The following is a 27,312-nucleotide window of genomic DNA, read 5'->3' as shown; positions in this document are numbered from 1 at the left end:
TCAAAAAAAAATTTGAACTTGTAATCAATTAGCAAGCTATGCTTGAGCTCCAATGAGTTGTCTTACAAATCTTCCAAAGTGATCTCTGCTCCAAGTTGGGGGATTAAACCCTGGTCTCCCATATGACAAGTGGGGACACTCATGACTATACTAATGACAAGATGGGGCTGCTGAGCCAGACGATTCACACAGAGTTGATCAGCGTGGTGCAAACCATCACTTTACAAGATGAAATGTTGCCAATGAAGGTCTCCACTCCCCACTATTTGTCTCAGACATGCATGAAAGGAGTGTCACCTCCCTGTCAGTCGATAAAAATATGGAAGATACATGGCTGACAGAAGGAGCAAAACCAGACTGTGTATGATACGCAAAGCTGGCAAAGGAATTGCCCGCACTTCCCATATGTTAGCTGTGGAATCAGTAGGTTCTTTTTAATTTAAAATACGCTCAGTACAGTACAAATCTCTCCAAGAACTGACTCCACTGACATTTTGTCACATGGATTTCGGAGGGAACATTCTAGCTTCTCAGCCTATTTCTTGAAGAACAGTATTTTGAAATAAGTCTCTGCACTTCATTGTGCCATTTCCTCAGCGATGGCTTTGCTCATCTTGTCCTTCAGGTACGCAACCTTCTGCCAATCAGACTTCAACTCCAGCCAATCATAGTATGGAACCTGCAGGGAGAAGCATCCCAAGGAAGGGGGCAGAACAGTAAATAAAGAAGGTTATTTTCTCAACAGTCAAGCTTTTCATATCAATAAAATCCTTTACAGATACATAACTTAAGTTGAAATCTAACTGATGGATCAGGTATTTTAAGTATCAAATAATGGATAATTAAAAGTGAACTCCAGGCTGGAATCTGAAATAATGAGAGTACATGTAGATTGATGGATGTCTGGGTTGACTTAAGAGCCAAAAACTAATAGTGGGGTTTTGATTATTGATGCACACAATATTGGATACCTTGTGATGAGTTACAGTCTGAAATCAAGAATTTTTTTTTGAGATGGTTTATATGTAGAATAACTGATACCAGAACTTTGCTGCATACTAGAATCAAAAAGAAAGAATCAGGAAAGAAAAAATAGAGCAAAGTGTGGGCAAATATCAAAAATCTAAAACAGAAACAGAATTCTGGATCACAGCAGATCAGTCAGAATCTGGGAAAAGAACAGACAAGTTAACAACTTGACTTTAATCTATCATAAACTAGAGAGTTTAGAAGAATGAGGGGAGATCTCATTGAGACGTATAAGATGATGAATGGGATGGATAGGATAGAGGTGGAGAGGCTCTTCCTGCTCAGAAAGGACAGTAGGACTAGGGGGCACAGCCTCAAGATAAAGGGGGGGCGGTTTAGAACGGAGTTGAGGAGGAACTTCTTCACTCAAAGGGTGGTGAATCTCTGGAATTCTCTGCCCGTTGAAGTGGTGGAGGCTGCCTCGCTAAATATATTTAAGACGCGGGTTGATAGGTTTTTGATAGGCAAGGGGATTAAGGGTTATGGGGAGAGGGCGGGAATGTGGAACTGAGCCACGACAGATCAGCCATGATCTTATCGAATGGCGGGGCAGGCTCGAAGGGCTAGATGGCCTACTCCTGCTCCTATTTCTTATGTTCTTATGACTAAGAAAATGAACGTTACTCAAATAGAATCAGAGCAAAAGGATTCGGCAGGAAGAAAAAAAGCACACATCGGATCAAGGAGTGCGGGTAAAAGAAATTAAATAATTAAAAAGCTGAAGTGCTATTTGCACAAGATAAAGTTTACAACATAAATTAAAAATATGAGAGACATATCTTGGGGATAGATAGAGTGGACATGCAGTGACTAGTTCCTCGGGTGGATGTAGCTGTTACTAGGGGGCATAACATTAAGGTTCATGGTGGGAGATATAGGAGGGATGTCCGAGGTGGATTCTTTACTCAGCGATGGTTGCAGTGTGGAATGCACTGCCTGCTGTGATAGTGGAGATGGACACTTTAGGAACTTTCAAGCGGTTATTAGAAAGGCACGTGGAACACACCAGAATGATAGGGAGTGGGATAGCTTGATCTTGGGTTCGGACATAGCTCGGCACAACATCGAGAGCCGAAGTGCCTGTACTGTGCTGTACTGTTCTGCGTTCTATGTTCTATATTGAAATGTGAATAGCAGATGCAGTGAAGGGTGAGTGCAATCTGAAATTGATGCTGGCAAAATTGGATTCCATAAAGAGAAGGAAAACAGGCCAACACCTAGGACTCACTCCCCTCCACCTTTGGTGGTCTGTAACCCAAGCATCAATGCCACATCATAGAAAGGAGAAGTTATAGTTCAAATGTGAAGGTTTTAAAGGCAGTGTCAAAGCCATATTGTCTGTAGTGTTGAAAAGAAATACAGCAACTGCTCCTCGAGTTTTGTTTTGATTGTACTTAAGTGCAATTGATTTTAAAAAAGGTGTGATTCCAAAACAATGATCTGTATGGTACGCTCCATACATTGTGAGCTTCTAGTATAATTCTGCATGTTGTCAACCTGAGCTGTAATTAAGAGTGTCACAGGACTTTAAAGCATTATTAATACGAAATTAATTGGCATAAGTGCAGATTTGGATCTCTCTTGCAAGTTGGGATCCACGTGCTACATATTATTCGTCACAGTAATGAACTGTCCCAACACACTTCTGGACTTAGAGAAAGACTTCACAAAAATAGTTGGAGACTTACGTCCACAACTAAGAATCCAGCAGCTTGCAAATGCCGGCGAGCCATAGCAAAGCGCCCCAGTAGGTCCCGGCTCCGTGAGTTGTAGTTTGGAAATTCCCGAGCCACAAATGCCAACCTGTGAAGTTAAAAGAAAGTTTCATTTTGATTTTCAATTTGAACAAAGGGACATAGGCCACAATATAAAGGAAACTCCAAGAGAACAGCACAGAATGCAAAATTTTGTTTCCCCAGAACCTTGAACTGTTGCACATCAATTTGTTTGATTACCCCTTTACATGTGACTGAGATCTTTTACAGCCCTCATTGTTGGCTTAACCCTCCTATTTTTATACTGGCACCAAATTTCAACATTGGGTTCCCACATTCAAATCAGCTACAAGTATTGAGAACAAAATAGTGGATCCAGCAAGGACTCCTCTATCTATTTGCCTGAATACTGAATGTTTTAGCTTGCTTATGAAAAAGGGTGGGAATTTAGGCTACCGGATGAAGTGTTAATCAAGCAAACTGCTTTATTCTGGATGGTATCCAGAAGAAAGGTCTTATTTTCTTGCACATTTTGCAGGAATATTGCTGAATAAGCCACTACAGGGTTCAGTCTCTGTAAACTACTATGTCAGTGCCAGTCCTGTTGCGTTCTCGTGCTAACTAGAAACGTACACAGTTTGTTCATTTACATTTGGGAAAGTCTTACTAAACTCCAGTCAATGTAGAATGGACCATTTCAATTGCCAATAACTTTTATCCAATACACATTCACTCCTTACCTCTTGGCTCCAAAGGGCAGGGGCTTTGTCCCCTCTGGCTGAGGTATATGTGAAGCAGTGTATTCATGCACTGCAAGAGGCCTATTCTCAGAATCAATCAAAATTTCTCCATCTGCACACAAAGAGAGAAACAGTAATCACCCACAAGCAGTAGTGTTCTAATTTCAGTGCCACGGACTTGTAGGGCACAGACAATTGGATACATGCATGTCACAACCGACACTCTGTGCCGATGAGACAGGCGACCGAGAAAGAAAGAAAACAACTATTAAATCAAACAAATTCTTCTGATACTCAGCAAATTAATGAATACCTGTCTTAGCCATATTCATCAGGGTATTTGAGTGAAAAATATTTAAGTAACACCTTGTTATGCTGAAATGGTTAAAAAGGGCAATTGTTCTGAAAACAAACGCAGCAGCCATTTTGCATTAGCAACGTTCCACAAACAGCCATGATTGAGCAGCTATTTTAATACTGAATGAGGGACAATGTTTGTCAATATATTGAGAGAACTCAGCACTTTCTTCAATAGTGTCATGGGAATTCTAATGTCGCAGAATCAGACATCAGCAGCACAGTTGGTGGCATTCAGCCCATTGTCCTTAGGAAAATTCAATCCCATTCCCATACGCTTTTAATTCCTTTTTACCCTTATCACACTACCCTCTCCTCCCACAAAAAAAAACAGCTTTTAAATCTTATAATGCACTGTGTTTTCACCATGTTTCAAGCCAGATGTTCCCAGCAACACAAAAGCAAAATACTGCAGATGTTGCAGATCTGAATTTTTTTTAAATGCTGGAAATATTCAGCAGGTCAGGCACAACATAAGAACTAGAAGCAGGAGTAGGCCATCTGGCCCCTTGAGCCTGGTCCGCCACCATTCAATTAGATCATGGCTGATCTTTTTGTGGACTCAGCTCCACATACCCATCGCTCACCATAATCCTTAATTCCCTTACTGTTCAAAAGGTAGTCTCAACTGCAGCATCTATGCAGAGTTCATGTTTCAGAAAGATAAACTAAAGGTAGAAATGTTAAAAGTCTTTTTTATTCATTCGTGAGTTTGAGCATTGCTGGCTGGACAGCATTTATTGTCCGTTCCTAGTTGCCCTTGATAAGGTGGTGGTGACAACTGAGTGGCTTGCTAGACCATTTCAGATGTCAGTTAAGAGTCAACCACATTGCTGAGACTCTGTAGGCCAGCCCACGTAAGAACAGCAGATTCCCCAAAGGACATTTAGTCAACCAGATGAGATCTCATTGAGACGTATAAGATGTTGAATGGGATGGATAGGATAGAGGTGGAGAGGCTCTTCCCGCTCAGAAAGGACAGTAGGACTAGAGGGCACAGCCTCAGGATAAAGGGGGGGCAGTTTAGAACGGAGTTGAGGAGGAACTTCTTCACTCAAAGGGTGGTGAATCTCTGGAATTCTCTGCCCGTTGAAGTGGTGGAGGCTGCCTCGCTCAATATTTTTAAGACGCGGGTTGATAGGTTTTTTGATAGGCAAGGGGATTAAGGGTTATGGGGAGAGGGCGGGAATGTGGAACTGAGCCACGACAGATCAGCCATGATCTTATTGAATGGCGGGGCAGGCTCGAAGGGCTAGATGGCCTACTCCTGCTCCTATTTCTTATGTTCTTTTTCCGACAATTGACAATGGTTTCATGGTCATCAGTAGAGTCTTAATTCCAGATTTTTTTTACCGAATTCAAATTCCACCATCTGCCGTTCCTGGATTTGAACCCGCATCTCCAGAAAGCTAACTGTGTTTCTGGAATAATATTCTAGCAATAATACCACTAGGCCATCGCCTCCCCAAGCAAATAGAAGTGGGTGGGGTGTCGGGGAGTGGGGGGGTGGGCAAAAGAACAAAACGGATGCTCTGTAACAGGGTAGAAGGCAGGAGAAATTAAGTCACTAAAAATTTCGTGTTATAAAAACCAGAGCGTGGTAATGGGTACAGTAAAGACCAAAGGTGGTGTCCAGATGAGGTGTGTATGGTTATATAGCAGCTGTCTGAATCCAAAATGAAGGTATAAAGCCTGCAAAAAAAAAAATACAGAATAAGTCGAAGGCAAAAGTTGTGATCTAATGTTGCTGACTTGAACATTGAGTCCAAAAAGGCTGTGGAGTGTAAAGACAAAAGATGAGATGCTGTTCCTCTAGCTTGTGTTAAGCTTCAATGGAACACTGTAGCAAGCCATCAACAGAAAGGTCAGAGTGGACAAAGTTGAAGAACTAAAATGACAAGCGACAAGGAGCTCAGGGCCACACTGTGGACTGAACCGATGTGTTTCACAAAATGGTCAACTAGTCTATGTTTGGTCTCCCCAATGTAGAGGAAATTACGCTGACAGTGAATACAGTATGCTAAATCAAAAGAAGCATAATTAATTCTTGTTTCACTGGAAGGACTGTTCGAGGCCTTAAACTGTAAGAAGGGAAGAGGTAAAAGGACAGGTATTGTATCTCCTTGCTTGAATAGAAAGGTATCGTAGGGAAGTGAGGGGATGTTAGGGGTGACTGAGGTGTTGTCAAGGGGATAGGTTCTTCAGAATGATGAATTGGGAGGGCAGGAGAAGATGTACATTCCCTATACCAGTAACCTTGTGCCAAACGTCTCCTGATCTCTCACTTTATTCTTTTGCTGATGATCCTTAGTTCAAATCCCTCTCAATGGATCAATTCAGCTGACAAAGAAGCAGTGCTTCAAAAGCTTGTGATTTCAAGTAAACTTATTGGACTATAAACTAACCTCTCACCTTGACCATCATATTCCAACACCGGCATCTCCACATCATAAATACATCACGTCTTTGTTAAAGGAGAGCACTGATAATGCAGAGTTGACAGAAACTCAACGGCTCAAACGTCCTTCTTCTGTACTATAAATTGCTGATATTGAAGTGATCAGAGCCTAGTCAAAACTCTTGATTTCTAAAAGTTGGCTTAAATACATTAGGGGCAGTATTCACCTTTAGTTTCAGAATTATTTAATCATTAACAACCCCTCTACAAAAAGCTACATGGAGAATTGTACCCTGCATCTCAAGCAGCAATGACCAGTTAATCTATTTTTGGCAATTAGATAAACACCTCATCAACTAACACCCAGGATCATTGACTTCTCAAGAAAACATCACTTCCGACAATATAAATTCTCCTCAGTAGTGCACTCGAATATATGTTGGAAATTGTATCCTGAACCCATGTAGATTTGGAAAGGGAGAGTCAGCCACATGCTGCATCTTTCTTTGCACACTATCCAGTGACTGCTTGCTGTGCTTGTGCTTTAGAATATTCATTCTTGGGGGTGGATCAGGCTTGACTGCAGTATCCAGCTAGACCAAACAGCTTGCCGATATTCATGGTCCAGGCACAAAAGTGAAGAACTGCCATTTGCGTCAGTTACAGGAGGTCAAATGGCAGCAGTGGAAGTATAACCCAAAAAATGTTCAAGAGAAGAACTGACAACAAAGAAAATTAACATTCTACAATTTTATTGACTTACCAATCACCCAGCCATACACAGTCTCGACACCACAGCGACAATTGGCCTGGTCTCCAACAGCAGTTTGCAATGCCTCACGCACGCCATTACCCAGCGGACTTTGCTTCTTCTTAGTTACAGAGGTCCAAGAATCCAGGCAGTGAGATGGTAAATAGGGACCACTATAATCGGAGCACTCGAGTTGGGCTGTAGCATTGACATGGACCAGCTTTAGCTTGTAGTTTTCACCTTTTTGTGCCTGGGTCCCTTCTGACAACAGCAGAAACAGAAAGAAATAAAGATATTGGTGATAGCCACTACACTAATTCCACCAGATAACGGTTTCTGTCTTTCAAGATGTGATTGCAGTATGCAACTGATATACATCCAGAACTAGTCACAAGGCAACATGGAGAACAAATGCAGTCACTCATATCTGATAGGCAAACACATCAGCTAGTTTTCAACAAGCAATATGCTATGGATCACAATGATTTCATGTTTTCAGTGTTGTTGGTTGAGGGAAGAATGTTGGCCTAGACACTGAGAAAATGCCCTACTCTCTAAGTAGAGGATATTTATGTTTTAGTAGATAAGGCCTTGGTTTAACAGCTCACCTAAAGATTTCAATGATAATACAGCACTGGTTTAGTATTGCACTGGGTCTGGATTATGAGACCGTGTTATTTTTAGCTTGGGAGAAAATACTTTTATTTATTCTCAGGATATGGACAAAACTGGAGTAAAATGGTATATAATTCCCATTACTAGTTTCCCCAGAAATGTGATAAGCGGTTGTATGAGCAAACAGCTTGCCAGCCATATTTAATTAGGTAAAAGTCTAAAGTTTATTTATTATTATCACAAGTAGGCTTACATTAAGACAGCAATGAAGTTACTGTGAAAATCCCCTTGTCGCCACACTCTGGTAGCTGTTCACACTGAGGGAGGATTTAGCATGGCAATGCACCTAACCAGCACGTCTTTCAGACTGTGGGAGCACCTGGAGGAAACCCACACAGACACGGGGAGAATGTGCAGACTCTGCAGTGACCCATGCCAGGAACTGAACCTGGGTCCCTGGGGCTGGGAGGCAGCAGTGCTAACCACTGCGCCACCATAAAGCAAAAGCATTCGTATTCATTTGTCACAGTCAATAAATTACTTTGCAAGTGTAGTCATTGCTGTTTTGTAGACAAAGATCATTGTCCATCTGCACAAAAAGGCAATGCCAGTTATTTAGTTTTGATGCTGCTGATGTGGGCCTGGAAGCATATGCAGGCCCAAACCTGGCCAGGGTGACAAGTTCCCTTCCCTGACCGACATTAATGAATCAGTTAGGTATTTATGATAATCTGGCAGTTTCCACAATCATTGTTCTATTATCAACCCACAAATTATCAGATTCAGTCAATTTCTTATGGTGGGATATGAACTGATATATTCTAGTAGTTAACCATTACCACACAAAACCAGAACATTTTCAACAAAGCTAGTCAAAATAAAAGGCATACCTGCAATTCTTTGGAAGAAATGGTGATCAAGTACTTGACTGAGGTAAAAAGAGTTAACTTGCTGTAATATACATAGAGACCAGACTAGATCAACCTGCAGGAATGGATCCATCTCCTTAAGGGCACTGCTTAGCTTTTCATGAATCTGCAGAATAAAAATGGATATTTAAATGAAAAGGATACATTTGCTGACAAATATCCTTTGATAATACCAACTGAATGTAACTTAAGGCTAATAGGGCCAAGGTCTTGCTTTTTAGTGAATTACTTTCCTCCCCTTCACCTTTTGTGCTTCCCTCACCCTGGTGTCAACTGCCTTCTGATACTGTACCCAGTAGCTGTTCAAAGGCAAGCCAGACTGCAGATATCATGATGATATATGCAGTTAAGAGCCTAGTTTGTCGTTCCATCTCTAGAGACAGGATAAATTATTGGAGCCAAGTGTGAGGTCATTTATCTTGGACCAGCGGAAGATGAATTGGAGTATTTTCTAATGAGAAATTAGGAAGTGGCAAGGAGAGTGTTGGGAGTTTAAATATAGAAATCATTTAAAGCTGACAATAGATATGAAAAGTGATCGAAAAGGCTAATGAAATATGGACATTTGTCTCAGAAGGTTGGAAAGCAAAGGGGAAGAAGTTATGCTGCAGTTGTACAGAAACTTGGCTAAATGCAATCCGAAGTACAGCATTCAGTTCTGGGCATCGCATCTCAGAAATGATTATTGGCTCTGAGGGAGTGCAGCACTGGTTCTTCAGAATGACACCAGGACTTAGAGGTTTAAATTATGACAACAGGCTTTGGCTTGTAGTCCCTTCAGTATAGAAGATTGAGGTGAGATGATCATTGAAATGTTTAAAATGATAAAAGCATTTAATACATTTTCTCTAGTGAGGGAAATTACACACAAGGAGAAATAATTTTAAAATTTAATCTAGTCCATGCTGTAGCAAAATCAGGAAGCAAGCTTTCAAACAAAAGGTGACAGAAATCCAGAATTCTCTATCTGAAAAGATTATAAAGCAGTCAAGGCTGAGATCAATACGCTTTCGTTAGAGAAGAGTATTAAAGGATATGGAGCTAAGGATATGGACAGATAAGTAGAACCAAGGTTTGGATCAGTTACAGTCCAACCGAATGGTGAAACAAGGTTGAATACCCTGCTCCTGTACCCAAGAGAACAATTGCTGCAATCCTAGTTGATATTATGGGGGTAACTTTAACCAAAACTGTCAGTATATATGCAATATCAGCTTTACAGCCTCATCCTATTCTACTCTTTATTAATATATCAACTTTCTGACTTAGGCAAAATTCCCATACTTCTCTACCAATTATCATCATTCTTACCTTAGCATAGAAGGCCTCTCCTATGGTTGGCTGATAATTGAGACGAGCGAAGGCCATAATAAAGTTGCAGAGCTGCACTTCAGTCATCTTGTCAGAATGCTCAAGTACATACTGTATAAGCAAACAGAAGATGTTAATATACCTTTCCTTGAAAATGACTACATATATAGAATCCCTACTCTGGAGGTCTCGTGATATAATGGGTAGTATCCTTGTCTCTGGGCCAGAAGCTCCAGGTTCAAGTTCCACTCCAGCACTTGATGGTCAGATGAGGTAACATGGCCAAACAGGGCAAGTGTCAACCTGCAAGTCCATCCAACATGTGCCAATAACAGGAAGTAACAGCAGGAGCCATTCCTGGTCTGCCATGTAATGGAAATAAAATTAGAGTCTCTGTCATCATTGTCCGTAGCTCTGGGCTACAACATGCACGTAAAAGTGGGTTGCCATATTGACTCCTTTGGGGCCAGTTGGCTCTGTTGACTGGACATTACATGTGGATCTATTTGATGTCAACAGCACAGGGTTCAATCCCCATTCTGGCTGGGGTGGATTTGAGATCTGCCTCCTTGGAGATCACAAAGCTGTCTTCAGGCAGAGAACTCAAGATATATATCAAACATTTACATGTATATATATATATTATCATCTCCATCTCTTGATTAACTTCTGATTTAACTTGTTTAATTTGTAACTTACTACCATATATCCATCCATATATATGCTTCTACCATCCACACTATCAATGCACTATCAGCACTTTTCTGCTGATTGAGAGTATACTGATGCAGTGGTAATTAGCCGAGCTGTATTTGTTCTGTTTCTTGCATACAGGACATACCAGTGTAACTTTCCACATTACCGGGTAGATGCCAGGGTTGGGGCTGTACTAGAACAGCTTAGCCAGGGGGACAACTACCATTCAATTAGCTTCCAGCCAGTAACTCATTACTGGCTACCCATCTATTTACTTTGTACTATAAACCAAAGAAAATTTCAATGTGTGACCCATTCTAGATGTCCTTTATTCTGCACCAAAACCATCTAAATCCCTAGATTAGATCTCCGTCTGTAAATTACTCTTGCTTACATTATATTCTACATATGTTCATACTTCCATTTGCTTTATTTAGCAGTCTCATTTTAAAGAAATAAAGAAGCTTTAGCAATAATTATTAATGTAGCTTTAGTTACATCACATTCTGCATCTTAATCTGACATTAATGAATAGCTCAAATAAAAAAGGGAAACTTACTCTAGGGAATTACTAAACTGTAACTTTTTAAAATTCCCCTTCGTGTCTTAATCCAATATGAATATTCATCCTTAACTGAACATTACAATTCACTCCGCACTAGTTTATTTCTCTTCAATTCCTGCATTAACAGTGATGATGAATTTCATATTAAAATTCCAGAATGAGATGTTGTATAAATCCTTACTGCAGGAAAATGGCTGTAAAATATCAACGAACAAGGATGTGATTGACCAGTCAATGGCCGTCTATGTGCGAGAGAGATAGAGTCATAGATGTTTACAGCATGGAAACAGGCCCTTCAGCCCAACTTGTCCATGCCGCCCTTTTTTTAAAACCCCTAAGCTAATCCCAATTGCCTGCATTTGGCCCATATCCCTTTATACCCATCGCACCCAAGTAACTACCTAATGCTTTTTAAAAGACAAAAATTGTACCGCCTCTACTACTACTGCAGCTTGTTCCAGACACTCACTACCTCTGTGTGAAAAAATTGCCCCTCTGGACACTTCTGTATCTCTCCTCTCTCTTCTTAAACCTATGCCCTCTATTGTAAGACTCCCTACCTTTGGGAAAAAATTATCTAGCTGATTTCTGCCCTTCATTATTTTATAGATCTCTATAAGATCACCCTTCAGCCTATGCTTCAGAGAAAAAGTCCCAGTCTATCCAGCCTCTTCTTATAACTCAATCCATCAAGTCCTGTAGCATCCTAGTAAATCTTTTTTGCACTCTTTCTAGTTTAATAATATCCTTTCTATAATAGGGTGACCAGAATTTCACACAGTATTCCAAGTGTGGCCTTACCAATGTCTTGTACAAGTTCAACAAGACATTCCAACTCCTGTATTCAATGTTCTGACCAATGAAACCAAGCATGCCAAATGCCTTTTTCATCACTCTGTCCACCTGTGACTCCACTTTCAGGAAGCTATAAACATGTACCCCTAGATCTCTTTGTTCTGTAACTCTCCCCAATGCTCTATCATTAACTGAGTAAGTCCCACCCTGGTTCAATCTACCAAAATGCATCACCTCGCATTTGTCTAAACTAAACTCCAACTGCCATTTGTCAGCCCACTGGCCCAATTGATCAAGATCCCATTGCAATTGGAGACAACTTTCTTCACTGTCCATTATGCCACCAATCTTAGTGTCATCTGCAAACTTATTAACCATGTCTCCTACATTCTCATCCAAATCTTTAATATAAATGACAAATAACAGTGGACCCAGCACTGATCCCTCAGGTGCATCACTGGTCACATGCCTCCAGTTTGAAAAACATTTCTCTACAACCACCCTTTGGCTTCTGATAGGACGGGATCTAGTTGCGCACAACTCAAAACTAGAAAGTCCCACCCAAGGTCAATGGAACTTTGCACAGTCCATACCCATCCCCGTCCCATTACAATTCCCATGGTAGGCAGGACGGGAAAATTCCCCATAGAGTGGAAAGAAACCACCTCACAGAATGTATTTTCTCATCCCAATCTCCCTCTCTGAACAATGCTGTGTGACGGTATTTGCAAAAGAAAAATACTGCAGTTGCTGGAAATCTGAAATAAAAACAGATAACGCTGAAAACTTTCAGCAAGTCGGCAGCATGTGCGAAGGAGGGAACAAAGCTGCAGATTGATAACATTTCATCAGAACTAGAAAATGTTACATAATAGATGTAACAGTTTTTAAGCAAATACACAAACAGAAAAGAGAAGGATGAACAAAAGAGAAGTTCTTTGATAGGGTGGGAACAATAAATGACTAAAGGAATGACATTAAAAGCAAAAGGGAGGATATTGGTACAAGAAAAGGGTGGCCTATCAGAAGTATAAATGGCCATAGCAGAATCATTACCAAAATGTCTGAAAAAAATAGAACTAGAGGTTGGGATCTGAAGCAGTTGAATTCAATGTTGAGTGCAGAAGGCTGTAAAGTCTGTAATTGAAAGATGAGGCACTGTTCCTCTTGTTTCCACTGGGCTTCATTGGAACAGTATAGGGGGCTGAGGACAGAAGGGTCAGGATGGGACTGGGATAGTGAAATGATGGATGACTGGAAGTTTGCATCACATTTTGGATTGAATGTTCCTCAAACAGGTCACCCATTCTGCGTTCGGTCTCCCATGTAGAGCAGACTGCATCACTAGCAACTAATATAGTATACTAAACTCAAAAAAAGTACAAGTAAATTCAATTTCACCTAGAAGGAATGCTGATGGCCCTTGGCAGTAGCAAAAGAGTTTTATTGTTGGAGAGGGATCTATGCAAGTTGGAAGACGATAGTCAGTTCCAAACTACAACTCAGAAAGACCTAGTGCTAAATCACTTGTTCTTTTCTTTTACAGTTGTCATGCTTCTGTCTGATGTATGAGGGCTAGAGAAGGCAAATAAAACGTTTATTGAACGCAACATATCAAGTTCTAATGGCATCTTAGTTCTTCCACCATCTCAGCATTACAAGCATTTCCCGTGACATTCTAAAATCTTCTTAGTTATCCTCCTGCCCTGGAGGTGTCATCATGCTTGGGTAACTTATCACAAACCACCACTCTCCAGCCATAATTTATCCTGTACTTAGCCATCCTCCATTCATATGCCCTGTTTAGCAGAAACCTCAGCCAACTTCCATTCTGATCAGGATCCTGAACTGTGCACCGCACAAGTTCCAACTGCTGCTGCCATATCCTTTCCTGCATCAAGCACTGTTCAACTCTCATGCCTGTCCTCCTTCACCTTCTCCTTGGTCTTCACTGACCAGCTCCTCCCAGGGTTCAATCAAACGGATTGACACAACACCCTCAACCCAAAATGCAGATTCCACTCATCCAGCTTTTACCCACCACATATTTTCCCCCACTTCCTTTGCTCTACCTTCATCCCTGTTAATTCCCTCTGGAATCTTCTCTCCACTATTTTGCTCCCAGCTTAAAAGGCCTCTCCAAAAAAAGTACTTACTTACTAAAGTCCTCCAATCACATCACCTTACATTTCTCCTTTTTTCTGAGCAGCAACTTGGGAACTAAAGTACAGGTTGTTGTAGCCTCCCAACTCCAGACTCTGTGCATTGCAACGCTCCATCACTAATGTGGACACAGCCAGCTAATGTGGAGATGCTGACATTGAATTGGATTGTGCTGCCCCTTGTGTCTATAACACAACTCCCACTCACCTGATGAAGGGACAGTGCTCTGAAAGCTTGTGGCTTGTGCTACCAAATAAACCTGTTGGACTTTAACCTGGTATTGTGAGACTTCTTACACAGCTAATGTAACACAGATAAGGGGAGTGGAATTTGGCCTTAAAGAGAATGTTCCAACATCTATGTTACTCTTTGCTGCCTCACCTGTGCCAAAGCCTCAAATAGAGGCAGATTAAGCCACTTCAGGTAAGCAAACGACTTTGTGCATCGCATGACATCTATAGGGCTTAGCTCCGGTACCCTCGGAAGAAGCTCAGCAGCTAACCGTTGGAAAACTTGCGTCTGTTGGAAATTCAGTTTCCCTGTTGGAACATCAGAAGGAAAATTAATATTTTTCTGTAGTTCCTATCTTGTATTTAATGAAGGCAGGGACATTTGTTTGCTACAGGTTTCTTTGTGGGGACAATTCCCAAATCACACTACAATGGGAGCTGTCAATCAAAGAGAAGGCACTTGGTCACACAAGGGTGGGTGAGCAAGTCTGCAGAGTTAAACTATGTAGCTCCCCAACATCATTAGCATAAATACTGCAGCAGCTCACTCACACTTCTACATGTTCTTTACATGTGAGTGGAGCCTGAAAAAAGTAGACATTAAAAAATAGCAAGATGGGTGCAGAAAAAATACAATCATAATTAAGAAAAGGTAACAGTGGAAGGGTAGGCAGGGCATGTGGGCCAAAGCTAAAGTTATAAAAATGCCTGTTCTAGATTAAATCAAGGGAAGTGATCAGACAAGGAATTTAAAATAGCTAAGAAAATCAACAGGGTGGGTGGAGAATGATTACTCCTGTTCACAATTAAAGATTATTTATTAGTGTCACAAGTAGAATGACATTAATACTGCAGTGAAGGTACTGTGAAAATTCCCAAGTCGCCACACTCCGGCACCTGTTCCGGTACACTGAGGGAGAATTTTGCACGGCCAATGCGCCTAACCAGCAGGACTGTGGGAGGAAACCAGATCACCTGGAGGAAACCCACGCAGACACAGGGAGAATGTGCAGACATTGCACAGATAGTGACCCAAGACGGGAATCAAACCAGGTCCCTGGCGCTGTGAAGCAGCAGTGCTAACCAAAGTGCCACCATGCCACCCAACTGAGTTAAAAGAAAATCCACTGATAGCTGTTCACATTGTTCTGAAAACAGAGGCAAATGTTTTCATCAAAAACCATTCTCATGTCTTGCATCTCCACAAATTACCTATTGGTCTCTGATTCTACTCTTTACTTAGTCCTCTTGTTCTTTACATGTTTATAAAACGTCTTTAGGTTTTCATTAATTTATTTTGACAATGTTTTCTCATGCCCTCACTTTGCTTTCCTAATTTCCTTTTTAGTCTCACGCTTGCACATTTTATTCTTCAGCAGGCTATTGGATGACCGCAATACAGAAAGGCACCATATGAATGCAAGTTCTTCATCCTTTCTCTGATGTTCCATATACAAATATCCAAATCTTTTGATAAAGTTTCAACCTGTAACTCCCTCCCTAGGTGTCAATTATACAGTATTTGAAAGATTGCTGGAAATCCACCAACAGAACCCTCAGTAAAGAATGATAGAATGACCTTCCAATTGTGCAGTTTTCAATGAAATAAACAACAACTGGTTTGCCCCAGATGCTAATGGAATTACTATTCCCCCCCAGCATTTTGATTTTATTTCAGAATTGCTGCATTTACAGTAATTTCTTTTTAATTGTTAAAATCTGTTTGTAGGTGCCCTCACAGGAAACACTTGTCGTAAAGTCCTGGTTCATGCGGCGCATTGTCACATTGCTCTCACTGGTCAGAGACTTTAGACTTTCACAAACCATAAGCAAATGCCATGTCGATCAATACTCCAGTCTTCAAGTCACAGTGCTTCTGCAAGAAATGATATGAGAGGGCACGGAGCAAGGGGATGGAGCGCCGATTCTGCATTGCCAAAGCCAATGCCACCTTCCTTGTGTCTTCAGGAGTGAAAAACTCGGCCAGTTCCAAGCCCTGAAATGTAAAATTAACAAATATGCAGTCAAAATCCAAACTTTGTAGGCTCAGGAGAGGAAAGAACTTGTATTTATATTGACCTTTCACAATCTCAGGATATCACAAAAAGCTTTACAGCAAATGAAGTGCTCTCCAAAGTATTGTCACTGTTGCAATGTTGTAAATTTGTGACCAATCTGCACATAGCAAAGTTCCAGAAAAAGCAACGAGATCATAACCAGATTATCCATTTAGTGATGTTAGTCGACAGATAAATGTTGGCCAGGCCACCAAGAGAATGTCCCTTTCTATAGTAGTATGGAATCTTTAACTTACACCTAAAAGATACGTAAGTCCAGGATTAGTGCCCCCATCTAAAAGATGGCACCTCCAAATGAGGCAATGCTTCCTTAGTATTGGATTGAAGGGTTAAGCCTGGATTATATGGTCATGCCACAAGAGTGAGGTTTGTACTGAGCCCAGCATGAGTTGGGAACAGGCTGGTACGCACAGGTGGTGGTGAATGTGTGAGCAGTCTACTAACTTAAAAGTGAATTGGATAGAGAAACTGGAATTAGTATTTACACCATAGAAATAGGCCACTTGCCCCAACAGGACTGTGCTGGCATCATTACTGCACACGAGTCTTCTCTTACTCTATTTACTTGATCTCACCATAACAACATAGTCTTCTAAATTCCTTTCTCCCTCATGTATTTATGAAGTAACCCTTTAAATGCTTGCAGGATTTCAATATATAACACACTGTCTGTTGCTGGTTGCCATAAACATTATGAAGAGTAGCATGTCTAAATAACTGCATATGATCCGTAGTATAACACAGTACCTATTGCTGGGATGTAATGTTAAGCACAAGGCACAAATTCACACGTCAGGCGTGCGATGTAATATTCACCACTTCCCTGGATGGTGCACCTCGAACAACACAAGATGCTTGACACAATCCAGGACAAAGCAGCCCACTTGACTGACACCACATCCACAAACATCCACTCCCTCCACCATCGATGCTCAGTAGCAGCAGTGCGTACTATCTACAAGATGCACTGCAGCAATTCGCCAAAGGTTTTAGAAAGCAGCTTCCAAACCCACAATCACTTCCATCTAGAAGGACAAGGGTAACAGACACATGGGAACTTCACCACCTGCACGTTCCCCTCCAAGCCACTCACCATCCTGACTTGGAAATATATTGCCATTCCTTCACAGCCGCTGGGTCAAAATCCTGGAATTCCCTCCCCATTGGCATTGTGGGTCAACCCAAAGCATGTGGACTGCAGCATTTCAAGGCGGCAGCTCACCACCATCTTCTCAACAGCAACTAGGGATAGGCAATAAATGCTGGCCAGCCAGCAACACCCATGGCCCATGGTTGAATAAAAAAATTATGATGATAAAACACACTGTTTGGGTAATATTTACCTTATCTTCTAGTCTGTCCATCAGTACACTTGATCGGTGTCCAAGCTTCGTCATCAACGTGGCCACAGTCTTGGCATCTGCAATTTCTGTCCACCGCAGCTCCACATTTTTTATTATGTCACTGAGCAGCACTTTCTGCCCTTCTGTCCGTGCATAGCTAGTGTAATAGTCGGCCAGTGAAGTGAGATTTTTCAAACTCAGACGCCGCAACCGCCAGTGAACCTCATTTTCAACAGACCTTAGGACACGGTTATTGGCATTCAGTTTGATCACAATGAAGCTCCGCAGCAAGCTTACCAGATTCCCATTCCACACTGAAGAAATCTGAAAAGAGAAAATTATAAAACCAGAGATCATACAACCAGCTGGGGTTAAGGGCCAGAATCAGCAGGACTCATCCCTTGCTATATTAATCCATTTCCCCACAGGGTGGCAATGTAAATGTGGTGTTGAAATGATTGCAATGTCAGGCCAGAGAGAAGTGTATACTCTCACTGATCAAAGTATGCAGCTGCTTCCCTTTCACCCCTACTGTCCTTACATTTCGTGACATTGCTGCACAGCTTTTCTTTAACACGGCACTTAACAAGGAAACTGAATGACACAATGAGGTTATTGGTACTGTGAAGAGTAAGCTGCCAGCTGCATTCTCCATGCGTTGGGACAATTTGGTGGTATCACTCTGGTTAAGAGTCAGGGAAATGTCCAGGGTCCTAACTCCAAAGAGGGTTCACATAGGGGAGGGTCACTTCCCGACGTAAGTTTCGCACATAAAAAATTCCTGACCGTTTGTGAGCAATTTTTAAATTAACTCCTTCCCATCTTGTAGCAAGGAGAGAATGCAAGAACTAAAGGGTGTGTGTATATGTATGCAAATAAATGATTCATGAGGGAGACAGCCTGAGAGGGTTGTAAGACAAAGTGTGTGTGAGAAGTTGGGTCTGTGTTAAAGTGAGTGAATGAGAGAATGAGAGAATGAGTGTGAAACAGACTGTGAGTAAGTGCGTTTGTGAGAGGGAAGGAATGAGAATGAGAGAAGTTGTGTATCTGTGTGTTTGTGCTCATGCGTGTGTGGGAGAATGCATTCCACATCCTTTTTCAAAATTCATTATTGGGACGCGGTGCCCTACTACAACAGAATAGTCTGCTAGACCACTTCAGAGGACAATTATGAGTCAACCACTTTGAAGTGGGACTGAATTCACAGAAAGGGCAAAAAGGGTCTGAACATGAGATTTCTTTCTCACAAGGACACAACAAAGCATTTGGATTTTTACAAGCTGGCAGCCTCAAGGCCACTTTTACTATTACCAGATCTGAAAACGCGACATAATATTCCACTGTTATTAATGACTCTGAGCACTTGACTGAAGGTGAACTGCACACAAAAGAAAGCCACTAACCTGGCTGTCAACAACACTCAACAACTGCTGGAAGCGACTGTCTCCCAGGACATCCTGAGTCTCCAGCTTCTGCTCCACCATTTGGCGGCACGTGCGGATAAGCAGTGCAGCTGCTTGGTTCCCATTGATCTTATGATCTGAGGGAATCCGCAGGAGCTCCTCTGCATTCAAAGCAGATTCAATCAGTTCATCTACTTTCACGTGCTCGGGCTGACTGGCGCACGTGTGCTCGGCGGTAGGTGTCAAATCAGGTGTGGGACGGTGAACGGATGTGCAGACACCAGCCAGTGGCACTGGTGACCGGTAAGGTTCTGCTGTTCTCCATCTGCAAGTAGTTAACACAGTAGCAGGAGCTGGCACAGCGAGGAATGAAGCACACAAGTGCCGTGTGCATCTGTGTATCAGCCGAGCCGCCATCTTTGTTGACAAGAAGGGATAGAAACTCCTTTACATTTACATCGCACACCTAAAGGAAAAACAGAAATTGTGATGACAATATTAAACGTGAAATAGCATTTACAGCAATGACTCCCACTGTGTTAAAATGTCTCAGTGCTTAACACTGGAACAGAAGTTAGCCATTCAACTCCTCCAAGTAAGTTTCACCAATCAGTTCCATGTTATCTGATCTGTACCTCAACTTCATTTATTCGTCTTTGTTCCATTTCCTTTCAAGCCTGCTATCATTTTGGTGAATCTGTATTACTTCAGCTTTAAAATCAATATATTTTTCCTGAGGTGCAATGCTCAAAATTGTGGTAATATTCCAGATGGTGTCTGACCAAGCTTTCATGCAAACATACAACCCGACATTATTAAACTACAAGATCCTGCGGACTGCAATAATAAATGACCAGTTTGTTCCCTGATGGAACAATGTTAGCTGGGATACCAGGAAAGTCCATGTATTCTACTTCGAATAACATGATGGCACTGTAAGGTCCACTAATCAGAGATAGACAGGAACATGGTTTGAAGATTCAAACAAAATACAGTACCTCCAACAATGCAGCACTCCCAGTATTACACTGGAGTAACCAAACTAGATTATGTACTCAAATATTGATGTGAGAGTTTAAAAATCCTATGAGGACATTTCCGCATGAGTTCCTCAGGACGTCCCAGGCCTAAACACTTTCAGTTGCTTCATCGATGACTCTCCCTCCATTGTAAGGTTAGAAACAGGGATGGTAGCTGCAAAAATGCACAATGTCCAGTACCATTCACAACTCCTTAGATGCTGAAGCGGTTTGTGCCCACATGCAACAAGACTTGGGGAAGGTGGCAACATAGTGGCATTGTCATTCGACCAGAGACCCAGAGCAATTGTCATTTTCTCCTTATACTGGTATTCTTGTGAAGTCTCCATGAGTGCAAGATATAAAGATTTGACATGTCTCCTTTTTCAGCAATACTCAAGTTCTGTATTATCAAGCAAATGTACATATAAAATTTGCAGAGGGCTTAAAAGGATCTATACTGGTTTTATGGCTGGCAACTTCAGAACTAGCAGATACTGTCTCAGGATAAAAGGTTGGCTATTTAGGACTCAGATGAGGAAAAACTTCTCAAGACAGTAGTAACCTTTGGAATACTCAACCCTCGATGTGGTGTTATTACTCAATGAATATACTCGAGGGTGAGATTTCTGAGCGTAAGCAAATCAAGGAATTCGAAGGTAAGTTGTGAAACCTTGAGCGGATGTTCAGCCATGATGTTATGCAACCGCAGTGCACGCCCAAGCAGCCATAAGACCTCCTCCTGTGTTCTAAGGGCAAAGCATTAGGAGAGGGGAATATGGATTAGATGGTACAGTTCTAAACTGGGTACAGGAATATGTGTACATAACAAATCTTGGAAAGGTGCAGAAGTTTGAGAAGGCTGTTTATGGGATTCTTCACTTTATAAACAGAGGAATAGAGGTTCTACTGGAGTTTAAAGCTTTCAAGACTAGGATTGATAGATTTTTGTTAGCCAAGAGTATGCAAGTACATAGAGTAAAGGCAAGTGAATGGAACTGAGGTGCAGATCAGCCCTGATTTAAAGTAGACTTGAGGTGCAGAATGACCCGCTCCTTTTCCTTGGTGTTAGCACATAGGATTGTTGAGTGTTAGTTCAGATTATCTTCAAAAGACAGAGTGGGATATATCCTGCTTCAATTGTATTGAACCTTAGTTAGCCTACCCCCTGGAGTGTGCAGTTTTGATCCCCTCACCTTATGAAGGATGGTATTGCCATAGAAGGAGTACAACAAAGGTTCACCAGATTTGTTCCCACGAGGGGGGACTGTCATATAAAGAGAGATTGATGAAACTGGGCCTGTATTCTCTACAGTTTTGAGAGCTGATCTCATTGAAATCTTCAATACTTACAGAGGGCTTTACAGATTAGGGGTTTCCCACACTTGGGGAAGTGTGAGGTGGTCCACTTTGGCAGGAAGAATGGTAGGAAGGACTATTACTTACGGGGCGAAAAACTGCAGCAGGCGACAGTGCAGAAGGACCTCGGGGTCCTTGTACATGAGTCGCAAAAACCCAGCTTGCAGGTGGTCAGGAAGGCGAATGGGATGCTGGCCTTCATAGCGAGGGCAATTGAATATAAAAGTAGGGAGGTCTTGCTGCAGCTGTATAGGGCATTGGTGAGGCCACAGCTGGAGTACTGTGTGCAGTTTTGGGCGCCGCACCTGCGCAAAGATATTTTGGCCTTGGAGGGAGTGCAGAGGAGGTTTACTAGGCTGATACCGGAGTTGAGGGGGTTGAGCTATGAGGAGAGGCTGAATAAACTGGGCTTGTACTCGTTAGAGTTTAGAAGAATGAGGGGAGATCTCATTGAGACGTATAAGATGATGAATGGGATGGATAGGATAGAGGTGGAGAGACTCTTCCCGCTCAAAAAAGACAGGAGGACTAGGGGGCACAGCCTCAAGATAAAAGGGGGGCGGTTTAGTACGGAGTTGAGGAGGAACTTCTTCACTCAAAGGGTGGTGAATCTCTGGAATTCTCTGCCCGTTGAAGTGGTGGAGGCTGCCTCGCTAAATATTTTTAAGACACGGGTTGACGGGTTTTTGATAAGAGAGGGGATTAAGGGTTATGGGGAGAGGGCGGGAAGATGGAACTGAGCAGCGACAGAACTCAAAAAACAACAGGATAGAGGAATATCATGGGGTGGTGAGAAATTATGAATATAGTTTTTTTGAGCCAAGTCACTGCTCCAGTTTTATAATGTGCTCTTCGAAGAACATGTTTGATCAGCATACTCTATTTCTAATGTAAATGGATCCAGCCTGCACAGTTATGAATATAGATGAGTAAATTTTATAATTTATATTTGGAAATTGTACATTAAGTAGTGTTTACTTTGAACTGAAATGTACAGATAGGTCACATCTAAAAAGGTTAAATGGTCTATTCCTGTTCCTCTGTTCAGACAAAACAGGCCCATTTAATTTCCTTTCTGAACACCATCAACACTATCTCCCCATTACATGTGATTGCAGTTTCTCAAATAAGTCCAGTATCCTTGCCTAAGCCATTCTTTCTGATGACCACCAATATCCCTAGGTAAAGCAAGCAGTGCTCCTGAAGACATTCATACCATTGTCTTTCACAGGAAGCAATGAGAGAGCTGAGGTTTCAGTCAACATCTCATAGGTACTTTATTCCTAATCAAAAAAGCCAATTAAGTCCAATCAGAGTCCACACAAGGGACAAGCCAGGTGAAAGCTGACAAGGATGCACATCCCATCTTGGGCTTGATCAAACAAGGTCAAGCTGACAGAATGAGGTTACACCCCTCCCAGGTTTGATCTAACACTCCATCTTGGTCAAAGGCTAAGATGGCTTTGAACAATTACATTATGTAAAACCTCAATTTAACCTCACTGGCTACCCTGATCCCTTACTCTCCTCTGGGAAAACCACGATTGCAGGTGTCAGCATTCCTCAAGTGCAATGGCCTAGCCTCATCCCCTTCTTGATCATGGTTTTCACCCCTACCACATGTGAATTACAGGTATCATCATCAAGGGTAGATCGCAATGGGATTAGGTTAGGAATGGGTGGATGAGTGAACACTGGGGTGGTGAGGAATGGATGAGGAGGTTGATGACTGACTGCAAATTGAATGATAGGAATTTACAGCATGGATCATTGGACACAGAGTCAACAGCAGCCAACGAGCAGCCATACAGCCAAATCTCTCATCAGCTCTAGGCCCATAGTCTTGTATGTTACACACCAAGTCCAACCTAAATATCGGAGGGTTCTGCTTCTCATAAGAACATAAGAAATAGGAGCAGGAGTAGGCCACCTAGCCCTTCGAGCCTGCCCCGCCATTCAATGAGATCATGGCTGATCTGTCGTGACTCAGTTCCACATTCCTGCCCTCTCCCCATAACCCTTAATCCCCTCGCTTATCAAAAACCCATCAACCCGCGTCTTAAAAATATTTAGCGAGGCAGCCTCCACCACTTCAACGGGCAGAGAATTCCAGAGATTCACCACCCTTTGAGTGAAGAAGTTCCTCCTCAACTCCGTTCTAAACCGCCCCCCCTTTTATCTTGAGGCTGTGCCCCCTAGTCCTACTGTCCTTTCTGAGCGGGAAGAGTCTCTCCACCTCTATCCTATCCATCCCATTCATTATCTTATATGTCTCAATGAGATCTCCCCTCATTCTTCTAAACTCTAACGAGTACAAGCCTAGTTTATTCAGCCTCTCCTCATAGCTCAAACTCCTCAACTCCGGTATCAGCCGAGTAAACCTCCTCTGCACTCCCTCCAAGGCCAAAATATCCTTGCGTAAGTGCGGCGACCAAAACTGCACACAATACTCCAGCTGCAGCCTCACCAATGCCCTATACAGCTGCAGCAAGACCTCCCTACTTTTATATTCAATCCCCCTCGCTATGAAGGCCAGCATCCCATTTGCCTTCCTGACCACCTGCTGCACCTGCAGGCTGGGTTTTTGCGACTCATGCACAGGGACCCCAAGGTCCCTCTGCACCGTCGCCTGCTGCAGTTTTTCTCCACGTAAGTAATAGTTCTTCCCACCAAAGTGGACCACCTCGCACTTGCCAACATTAAATTCCATTTGCCAGTTCCTGGCCCATTCACCCAGCCTATCTAGATCCTTCTGCAGACTCTCCACACCCTCCGCGCAATTTGCCTTTCCACCAATCTTGGTGTCATCAGCAAATTTCGACACCATACACTCGGTTCCCTCCTCCAGACCATCTATATAAATGGTAAATAGCTGAGGCCCCAGCACCGACCCCTGGGGCACTCCACTAGTCACCAACCGCCAATCCGAATAGCACCCATTGACCCCCACTCTCTGCCTCCTATTTGACAACCAATCCTCTATCCACGCTAACACCCTACCCCCATCTCCATGCCCCCTTACCTTCTGCAATAACCTCTTGTGAGGCACCTTGTCAAACGCCTTCTGAAAATCAAGACAGACCACATCCACTGGCTCTCCTCTATCCACCGCCCTAGACACATCCTCATACAACTCCAATAAATTTGTCAGACACGACTTCCCCTTAACGAAACCATGCTGCGTCTGCTCTATCAAGCAATTCCCCTCAAGATGCCTCGCTATTTCCTCCTTGATGACGGATTCTAACATTGTACCTACAACAGACGTTAAACTAACAGGCCTATAATTCCCCGCCTTTTACCTGGCACCCTTCTTAAACAACAGCGCAACATTAGCCTTTTTCCAATCTTCCAGCACTTCCCCGGAATCCAGCGACGTTTGGAAAATAACCACCAAGGCATCCACTATCACCTCCGCCATTTCTTTCAGAACCCTCGGATGCATTCCATCCGGTCCTGGGGACTTGTCCACAATCAGTCCCTCCAATCTGTTGAGCACCACCTCTCTAGTAACAATAATGTCATTGAGACCCTCCAGTCCTACCACCTTTCCATTGCTAACACCCGGCAAATTATTCACGTCCTCCTCTGTGAAGACCGAAACAAAAAAGTTATTCAAGACCTCAGCCATTTCCCCACCCCCTACCACTAAGTCCCCCCTCTCATCCTCTAAGGGTCCAACATTCACCCTAGCCAGCCTCCTTCTTTTTATATATTTATAAAAACTCTGGCTATCCTTTTTTATATTAAGCGCTAGCCCAGCTTCATAGTTTCTCCTACCCTTCTTTATCAACTTCTTTGTTGATATTTAAACCTCTCCCAATCCTCTTCTCGCCCACTACTCTTAGCTACTCTAAACACCTCCACTTTTAATTTAACACTTTCCTTCACCTCCTTCGTTATCCACGGATTATTACCCCTCCTCCTACGGTCCTTTTTAACCATCGGAATAAATCATCCTTCAGACAAATCCCCACCGCCCCGCTGGGAGACTTTCCTCAATTCCAAACCTCCTATCCTAAATCTACGTCCTCACATAGGAACACGACCTTCCCATTCACACTGTCAAACTCCTCACAATGCTGCACACTAACAGAACAGCCCTCAGCCTCCTCTGCAGGCGTGAGGAGGGGGGGAGGGGCAGGCCTGGAAGGTGGGTGCAAGTGACAGAGGCTTGGGGCAGCCGGCAGCGCCAGGCCCGCGGACGGCTGACTCGGGCTATAAGGCCAGGCCGCGGCCACCCGCTTCCCGTCTCCATTTCCACCTTAAAACGCGCGACTCCACTCACCCAGTTCCGGAATGGCCGCCGGCATACGTCATCAGGATGGAGGCGATCACGTGTGCAGGCGGTCGTCAGAGTAACCAGCCAGTTCGACCAATCAACTCGTCCGCATGACGTAACATGCACGCCGCGGCCACGTGCCCAGAAGTCGGCGAAGCCGATCGGAAGGACCATGATCACATGACGGGGGCTGGGGCCGTGTCTACCCACCCTGCAATAGGTACTAAGGGCCAGAGGGTAGAGCTGCTGAACAGTTAGGATGTTCCAAGATCCCAAGAGAAAATGGTGCAAGTCAAATTATTGTATGGGAAAGTTTATTTGGATGAAAGTTATTTACCTACTACACTCAAATTTCACAGCTTCATCTAAAGATTTAGAAAGATATATACCAATTATATTTTGACCTTCTAAAAGGCTAACACAACTCCTAGCAAAGATATTTGAATATTTGTGGGTGAAAGCTATTTACATATTACACTCAAATTTCACAGCTTCATCTAAAGATTTAGAAAGACATATACCAATTATACTTTGACCTTCTATAAGGCTAACATAACTCCTAGTAAAGGATTTGAATATTCACAAATATTCAAAAGTTCAAAGTATAATTGGTATATGTCTTTCTAAATTTTTAGATGAAGCTGTGAAATTTGAGTGTACTATGTAAATAGCTTTCATCCAAATAAACTTTCCCATACAATAATTTCACTTGCGCCATTTTGCTAACTTCTGGTCATTTGCAGGTTCAACTCATAGAGTTCATAGAATGGAATTAGATATAGCTCTTGGGATTAAGGGATCAAGGGATATGGAGGAAGGCAGGATCAGGATATTGAATTTGATGATCAGCCATGATCATAATGAATGGCAGAGCAGGCTCAAAGGCTGAATGGTCAATACTTGCTTCTAGTCTGTACGTATGTTACAGTAAAAAATCCGACAACACCAGGTTTTAGTCCAACCTATTTATTTGATAATATCAAATAAATATATTATCAAATAAATAGGTTGGACTAAAACCTGGTGTTCTCGGACTTTTTACTGTGTTTACGCCAGTCCAACGCCGGCATACCCACATCATGACTATGTATGTTACAGCACAGGAGGCTGCCACTGAGTCCATCGTATCTATGTTAGCTCTCAGGAGAAAATCCACTTCATACCAACTACAGCTCCCCCCTCCTTTTGCCCATAGATAGTAATTCAACTTCCTTCCAAATGTCTCCATTGAACCTGTTTCCATCACTCTTAAGGCAGTGCATCCCAGATCTAAAGCAAAATACTGTAGATGCTGGAATTTGAAATAAAAACAGAAAGCGCTGAAAAATATCAGCAGGGCAGACAGCATCTGTGGCAAATGAATAGAGCCAATGTTTCAAGTGTCAAAGCTGAAGACAAAGAAAATAGGATGAGATTTATATTATAAGAGTGGAGGGAGTGTGTAATTGACCAAATTGGTCAGAGACAAGAGGACAAAGGGAATGCAAATAGTGGTGATAAAGGCTGTGAAGTGTTAATAGTGTCCATTAAGAGA

The 27,312-nt window shown here is 42.5% G+C and overlaps 1 protein-coding gene across 1 annotated transcript; it reads right to left on the bottom strand.

Moving 5' to 3' along the window:
- tbrg4 (transforming growth factor beta regulator 4) lies at window positions 1-25,838 on the bottom strand. Its single transcript, XM_080194501.1, has 11 exons — window positions 25,785-25,838; window positions 19,119-19,584; window positions 17,716-18,039; window positions 16,119-16,290; window positions 14,446-14,603; window positions 9,846-9,956; window positions 8,496-8,640; window positions 7,003-7,251; window positions 3,485-3,596; window positions 2,718-2,832; window positions 1-679 (listed from the first exon to the last, which is right to left on the bottom strand). Exons 2-11 carry the CDS (start codon window positions 19,533-19,535, stop codon window positions 578-580), a joined length of 1,905 nt encoding a protein of 634 aa, XP_080050627.1. The 5' UTR covers window positions 19,536-19,584; window positions 25,785-25,838; the 3' UTR covers window positions 1-577.
- Between the last annotated feature and the right edge of the window lie 1,474 nt (window positions 25,839-27,312).

This window comes from Carcharhinus amblyrhynchos, chromosome 8, assembly GCF_965287045.1.
Source record: "Carcharhinus amblyrhynchos chromosome 8, sCarAmb.v2.hapA, whole genome shotgun sequence".
Classification (NCBI taxonomy): domain Eukaryota; kingdom Metazoa; phylum Chordata; class Chondrichthyes; order Carcharhiniformes; family Carcharhinidae; genus Carcharhinus; species Carcharhinus amblyrhynchos.
Note: the sequence above shows the minus strand (reverse complement) of the source record. Positions and strands in the feature narration are given on the sequence as shown.

Bases quoted from the DNA above. Each gene is read 5' to 3' on its own strand.
- tbrg4 (XM_080194501.1), bottom strand. From the start codon at position 19,535: ATGGCGGCTCGGCTGATACACAGATGCACACGGCACTTGTGTGCTTCA. The intron at 16,291-17,715 runs GTAAATATTACC...TTTACATTTCAG, and splicing joins TGGACAGACTAGAAGATAAG to GGCTTGGAACTGGCCGAGTT. The intron at 7,252-8,495 runs GTATGCCTTTTA...TGCTGTTGTCAG, and splicing joins TTTCTTCCAAAGAATTGCAG to AAGGGACCCAGGCACAAAAA.